Source organism: Poecilia reticulata, linkage group LG16 (genome assembly GCF_000633615.1).
Source record: "Poecilia reticulata strain Guanapo linkage group LG16, Guppy_female_1.0+MT, whole genome shotgun sequence".
NCBI classification, from domain to species: Eukaryota; Metazoa; Chordata; class Actinopteri; order Cyprinodontiformes; family Poeciliidae; genus Poecilia; species Poecilia reticulata.
The window spans coordinates 1,231,898-1,238,944 of NC_024346.1; the positions used below are offsets into that span (position 1 = coordinate 1,231,898).

General features: G+C 45.8%; 1 protein-coding gene across 1 annotated transcript in view; it reads right to left on the bottom strand.

The window, feature by feature from the left end:
• thbs3a (thrombospondin 3a) overlaps nt 1-7,047 on the bottom strand; it is a 19,588-nt gene extending 12,541 nt beyond the window's left edge. The window contains exons 1-6 of the mRNA XM_008430685.2: nt 6,644-7,047; nt 3,095-3,301; nt 1,911-2,164; nt 391-493; nt 281-307; nt 107-189 (exon numbers count right to left, since the gene is read on the bottom strand). Coding sequence (XP_008428907.1) covers nt 107-189; nt 281-307; nt 391-493; nt 1,911-2,164; nt 3,095-3,301; nt 6,644-6,725 — 756 coding nt within the window. The 5' untranslated portion in view covers nt 6,726-7,047. The remainder of the gene's footprint in view (nt 1-106; nt 190-280; nt 308-390; nt 494-1,910; nt 2,165-3,094; nt 3,302-6,643) is intronic.

Consider the following 7,047-nt stretch of genomic DNA (forward strand, 5'->3'; position numbering starts at 1 on the left):
TGTCTCACCTGTCTCCCTGTCTCTGTCTCAACTGTCCCTCTGTCTCCCTGTCTCAGTGTCTCCCTGTCTCACCTGTCTCAGTGTCTCACCTGTCTCAGTGTCTCACCTGCTCTCTGATGTCCTGCCGCAGCTCTCCCAGGATCTGGTTGAAAATGATGAGCTGACCAATCAGAGCCTTGGTGTGTTCACCTGACATATGATGTCACAAACAGGACGTCCAATCAGAGATCAGAGTAAAGGTCATGGCCGATCAGAACCGGTTAAGTGATCAGAACCTCACCCAGGATGGACTGGACCTCTCCGTTCACTGAGGAAACAAAGAACCCATCACCGATCCGGACCAGAACCACAGAGCAGCTGAACTTCAGGTTCGGATCCAGGTGAGCTCACCTGAGTTGAAGGCCGACGAGTCTCCTTGGAACGGACAGTCGGTCAGCGCTCCGGCTTTAGCCACGCTGCCCCCTAGAGCCAGGCGGAGGGACTCCACTGCGCCCTGACAGAGAGAGGCCCGGTGAGACAGACGCAGAGACGCGTCCGTCCTGCTGGACGGGAAAACGTCTAATCCTGAATCAGGATGAACCGAGGAGTTCTGGTCCAAACCTTCAGGGGAACCAAACTGAGGTTCCTCAGTAGAACCAGAGTTCAGAGGTCAGCTGAGGTACTTGATCGAGACGCGTCCCGGAGCCCTGCGGTTTTCAGTCCCACTCGCAGGAAACCCCGAGGAAGACCCTCCACAGCCTGTCCCCCACTAGAGCAACCGGTTCCCCCAATAGCAGGTCCTTTCAGGTACACAGCAAGGTACCAGCCGGACAAAGATGGCTGCTGACCCTTTGCAACTGCGTCAAGGCTCACAGACGGACGCTGGACGTGACGGACAGGACTTTGTTTTTCCAAGTTGTTGCCAGAACCGCCGTTGTTCAGGCCGAGTCAACTGGTCTGGGGAAGCAGCCGACCCAGTTGGAGCTCATCGACTGCGGTTTGTTTCCTCCTCCCTCCTGATCTGATCAAACTGCTGGCTGAATTCACACCAGACGATTTCTACCTCCATGTCTGACTCGTGCCATCTCCATAAACCAATAGTTGACTGCATGTCACTATTCTCACCTTATAAAAAAGGGAGCAGCGGCGCTTGCGACAGACGGCTGCTGTCCGTTACCATCTCCTGTCCCCATCAGAAGCTAGGCTATGGTTTGGTTAGCATCTGTGTGCTAAACAAGAGCAACATCAGGGGATCGATTGCGTGTTTCTTGAACAGTTTTACTGAAGTCGACGTGTACGCAGGTTGTGTTGATGTCTGGCTTACGAAGATCAGGCGATTTGATTGGCAGCAAACTGCATCGTCACCCAGCAAACAAATAGACTGGAAGGTTTAAGAGAAATTGGCCCTCAAGGTTGCTGAAACAAAATGGCCTCACAGCTTCGCTCGCAGGTGGACCGCCCACGTCCCACCGCCAGGAAGACACTGCCAATGGACAAAGGCACAACGTGGAACAGAACCAGACATGATCCGTCTAGAGTGAGACGACGGAGACCTGGCCTAACGGGGCCAAGTCAGGAGCCCGGTCCTCCAGAACTGCTGTCCTTTAACCTCTGGATGCCTCTCTGCGCCAACACACCTGAATCCCCCGCGCTAGCAGTCATCCAGCTCTGGTAACCAGGGATTCACTTGATCCAGGTACGGAGGACGGATGCATCTAAAAGGATAGCAGCTCTGGAGGACTGGAGACACCTGGACTAGGCTGCCTTTCCTGGCCTGCGGACACCATGGGGTCCTCCAGAGGGAATCAGAAGCAACATTTGAGTAGAGAAACGTTAAATGTCCTCCACAGCTTCGTCCTTCAAACTAACATCATGTAAAAGTCAAACAATCAGTTATTCAGATTCCTCTAGTTAATTCTTGTCGCTCTAACCTGAAGTCGGGCGTACGATTTCTGTCCATGTCGGATCTCCACCATGTCCGCCTCTCTGGGCAGAGGAACCAATGGGGGGACGCCCTGACTGGAGTCGACCAATCGGCAGTCGGCATACAGCTCCACCTGCATGCTGCTGCGCTGGAGGCCGCCCAGTCTCAGGATGATGGAGTGAGTCCGTCCGTCGGCCAGGACGGAGTTCTGCAGGTTCACGGTGTGGACCTTCCCATCGGCTTTGACGTACCGGACCAGAACTGAGGACGAGGAGGAAAAGCTTAGGTTTTTCTTTTACGGGCGGTTCGTTTATGTGGGAGAGAAGCGGAGCAGGAGGAAGCTTCAGTTGGATTGGGAAACAGACTTCCTGTGAAATGTTGAGAGAATAAACAGTGAGCAGGTACTCGAGCTGTTTACGGCCAACAACGAGATCAAAACAGTCTCTACGAAACGGTTTGTTACAAAAACTTTAATGTCACTTTAAACATTTACTCATCCATCCATCCATTTTCTTGCACCCTTTTTCCCTCAGTGGGGTCAGGAGGGTTTGCTGGTGCCCATCTCCAGCCAACGTTTCGGGCGAGAGGCGGGGTCACCCTGGACAAGTCGCCAGTCTGTCGCAGGGCAACACAGAGACACACAGGACACACACACACACTCACACCTAGGGACAATTTGAAGAGGCCAGTTAACCTGACAGTCATGTTTTTGGAATGTGGGAGGAAACCGGAGTACCTGGAGAAAACCCACCATGCACAGGGAGAACATGGAGACTCCATGCAGAAAGACCAGGGCCGGGAATCGAACCCAGAACCTTCTTGCTGCAAGGCAACAGCTCTACCAACTGCGCCACTGTGCAGCCATTTATTCAACATTTATTCATTGCCTTCCCATTTGTTTGAATTTGCATTAGCTCCTGCTAATGTTGTTAGCTCAAGTCAGTTGTGTCAAATCTGGCAAATGTTTTTAGCTCCTGCTAGTAGTGTTAGCTAGAGCTAGCTAATAGATCTTGCTCCAGCTTATGGTGTTAGCCCCTGCCAGTAGCTTACCTTTTGCTTATGGTGCTAGCTCTAGCTAATGTCATTAGCAAGAGCTAGCATCATTAGCAGTAGATCATAAGCCCATGAAACCGTTTTTGTTTGCCTCAACAAGCAGCTCTCCTCGTACCGAGTCGCTGAACTTCCACCAACCTTTGTGGATCTTCCCCATGATGGCCACCTCCAGGTACTTCCTGTTGTCCTGCTTGCTGTAGAGCCCGAACAGAACCCCGCCCATCTTGACGGGCAGTCGGATCGTGGACACCACGTAGACGTCACTGAGCGCGCTCAGACCGCCCGACAGCTTCTCCACCGCCGCCACGTTCTGCTTGGAGTCCTGGAGGCTCAGAACGTCGATGACTGCAGGGAGGAGACGCAGACACACGGCAAGCATCACAGGAACACAGAGACGACCACGTGACGTCATTCAACACGATGATGTCACTGCTCCTGCTGCACTTTAACGTTACAGCCGCAGCCGGCAGATTGTGGGAAATCCCTCTAACTGGCCGTTCTGGAAATGAAACCCAGCAGAACATCTGGAGCCGAACCCACAGCTGCTGGTTTGACAGACTGCCCAGTTTCTGTAACACAATCCCAGTTTGACAGACTGGGATCTGGTTCCCTGAGCTCCTGAGGCCGGTTCTGAAAACCTGGACCTGATTATCAAGACTTCTTCTGCCTGACACAGTTTTCATACCTGTGGAAACAGAAAACCGCTGAGTCAGCGAAACGCCGGAGACTTCATTCAGTCTCTTTAAACAAACTTTAGGTGTTGCTCTGATCTGCAGCTTTTCACTGCGTGCTGGAACTTTTCACAATATGTGGACAAGAAAACACTTGATCCTCTTTAATAGAGCTCACACAGAAGAAAACACGATTAAAAAACATAAAAAATCTCTGAATTATTTACAGCCTGGACAGAAACTCAGATGGTTTTGTGCCGATTAAAGACGTTCAAACTGTGGGTTTGTAACGTTACAGTCAGGACTAAATAATTAGATTTATTTAGCATCTTGAGGAAATAAAAAGAGAGATTCATTTTTCAAAGTCATATTTTCACCATGTCATTCATTCATTTATAAATGAATGGATGAATCACAATATTGTCAGCTAGAGATTCAACTACAAATTAAAAGAAAAAAAAAAACTTTTACAATATTGGCAAGTGAATCTGAATATTCCCTAAATATCCAAATTTGACCAATATTTAGCATTACGCTAAATATTATCTAATGTTTAGGTAACAAATGTTATGTATAGATAATAAAGGCAATTTTTAACTTTAGGCTAAATATTTGACTTGCTAACTAAACATTTATCCAGCTCAAGGTTTCTTAATATTAAGCTTAAAGGTAAGTATTCAGCTATCAAAATATTTAACTTCTTAACTACATATTTAACTAGTTTAGAGCTAGCTAGATATGCAGCTTAAAGCTAAATATTTAGCTTGCTATTTAGCTACCTAGCATCTTAAACACTATGCTGAATATTTAGTTTGAAACTGTTACATTATTGCTGTTAGTTTTGACTGCGCAGCTTTTGTCGGACATGTTGGATTCCAACATGTCCGACTGCGTCCAGCGAGCTGCGTCGGCTCCAGAGTGAAGTTTTCCCCCCTGATGGATCCTCCTTCTGATTGTTCAGGATTCCTGGGAAATGAATGCTGTAAAAATCCGACCCCCCGAGTCGGGTTGCTTTCCCTCTCTATCCAATAAAACAGCCATGGAAAAACATTTGGGTCAAAACGTCTCCAACAGTCCGAGACGGTGATGATGAGAAACAGGAACCAACCTGGACCGGGTCAGGGTCAGTCAGGATGTGGGCCTGAATGTCATACCAAGGTCAGAGGAAACTACGGGACAAGATCAGGAAACTACGGTGGAAAAAACAAAAAGCTGAAGCCACCAAACAGAAACGTTTCCCGAGTGGAAAGAAAACTTTTAAAAATCATAAAATGTCTCCAGAACGTCTGCGGCTGCTGGTTTCAACGGGATATCAGAAATTAAATCCGTTTGGAAAAAGTTTTCCATAAAATTAACGTTTGTCAGAAAACATGAAGGAAGGAAGAATCCTATAGCAGCCAATGCAACGAGTCTGAGGATACCTCTGACTGAAGACTGTTAGCATGTCGCTAACAGCTCAAAATCCAGAGACGATTTTCCACAGCAACATTTCCTGGATGACACCATCAGCTGCTGTCTCGCTCTACTAATCCACCTCGTTTGCTTTTGACACTCCTATGGAGCTAAATCAGGGCCGTGAAGTTTGCTCAAAAGAAAAAACTATTTAAAACTGAAAAAAAGAGAACGATTTAAAACTTAATTTATTTTTCCAAACTGAAAAAAAGATTTGATACTGAAAAAAATGAAAGTTAAAAAGTTCTGAATCTGAAAAAAAAAAAAAAAAACTGGAAAAAACACATGTTCAAAACTCTTTTTAAGATTCAGGTGATTTTTTTCCAGATTTTTTTTACAATTTCAAAATAATTCTTGAGTTTCAAATCTTTTTTTCAGTTCAATTCTGTATTCCTTTAGAACACAGGTGTCAAACTCAAGGCCCGGGGGCCAAATCTGGCCCGCCGCAGCTTTTTATGTGGCCCTCTGGACTCCAAATTACATCAATAAGTCCTTCCAGTTTTTCACAAATCTGCAAAAATCACACAAAATCAACAAATTTCCACATTTTTCCCTGATTTTACTGCTAATTTTCTCAAAATTGGTCAAAAATGTTGAATCCGTAACTGATACGAGTGATGGAGTCACATTTGACATCATACATTAGTGTAAATATTATAAAAGAATAACGATTACAAATATTTCTTAATATTCACCACAAAATCTGTCATTTTGATTGCAAAAATAAGCACTAAAATAATCACAAATCCCAGAGGAACAGCTATTTATTGATATTTTAACAGTTTTATTGGTTTTATCAATAGATTCTGGTGCAACCGGCCCTTTAAGAACATTCAGATTTTTGATTCGGCCCAAAATAAAAATGAGTTTGACACCACTGCTTTAGAACAAACATCATGGCCCCAATTTAGCTCCATACGCTCCTCTTTAAGTCTCAGCATATGGTGGATTAGAATCAAAGCCATGTCTGATTCCTTTTCTCCTGCAAAGTGTTGTCAGAGCAAATCTTCCTGCTGCTGTTAAATGCTTCACTTTAATTTTCCATGATTGCATCACATGAGCTCATTTCCACACTGTAAAAAATTAAAGCTTTCCATTTAAAACGTGTCTTTTCCCTACTTGGATGTTCTGAGAATTTTACAGCCGTTCCAGCCCAGACTGTGGCTCCATTAAACTATCAGTTCCTCATGTCAAACACATTTTCAGAAATAGCGTACCAGATTTTTGATACATGAAACTGAAAAAAATAATTCTAAAAAGTTTTGAAACTGTAATATATAAAATTTAACTGAAAAACTTTTCTTTCTTTTTTTTATTAAAAGACATTTCAAATTATGGAAAAATAAATTATTTGAAACTGAAATAAAAGATTTGGAAGTGAAAAGTTTTTTTTTTTTTACAAACTTTATGGCACCAATTTGGCTCCATAGAACCATCAGAGACGATCAGTACCGAGTTAATATGTTAATTAACCACTAATTAGCCGTTAATTAACCTCTACAGCTTCACCTGACCAGAACCTCTCAGAGAAATAAACCCTTGAAGTCCGGCTCGGTTCTGTTACCTTGAACGTCCGCTCCGTCCGGGAACCCGGCCGACAGCTGAGCGAACAGAACCGCCAGCAGAACCGGGAAACCCCAACCCATTACTGGACCGGTTCCGTCTGAAAAGTTCCAGCAGCAGCAGAGCAGAATGATGATGGAAAACAATAAACTGAGCTGTGGGTTCGGAACTGAGGATGGACCCGAACCCTGAGGCGGCAGCAGCGGGTGGGGTTCGGATGAAGTTTCGGTGCGGAGGAAGAAGCGGCGGTTAGGGGAGGACAGGCTGGGTCCAAACCGAGAGACGAAGAGCAACAAGCCACGCACCAGTCCGAACCGACCCGACCCGAACCACCGGAGGAGAAACTGACGGTCCAGACTCACGAGCTCACAGCTGGAAACTGCAGCTGGCGCGCGCGCGCGCGCA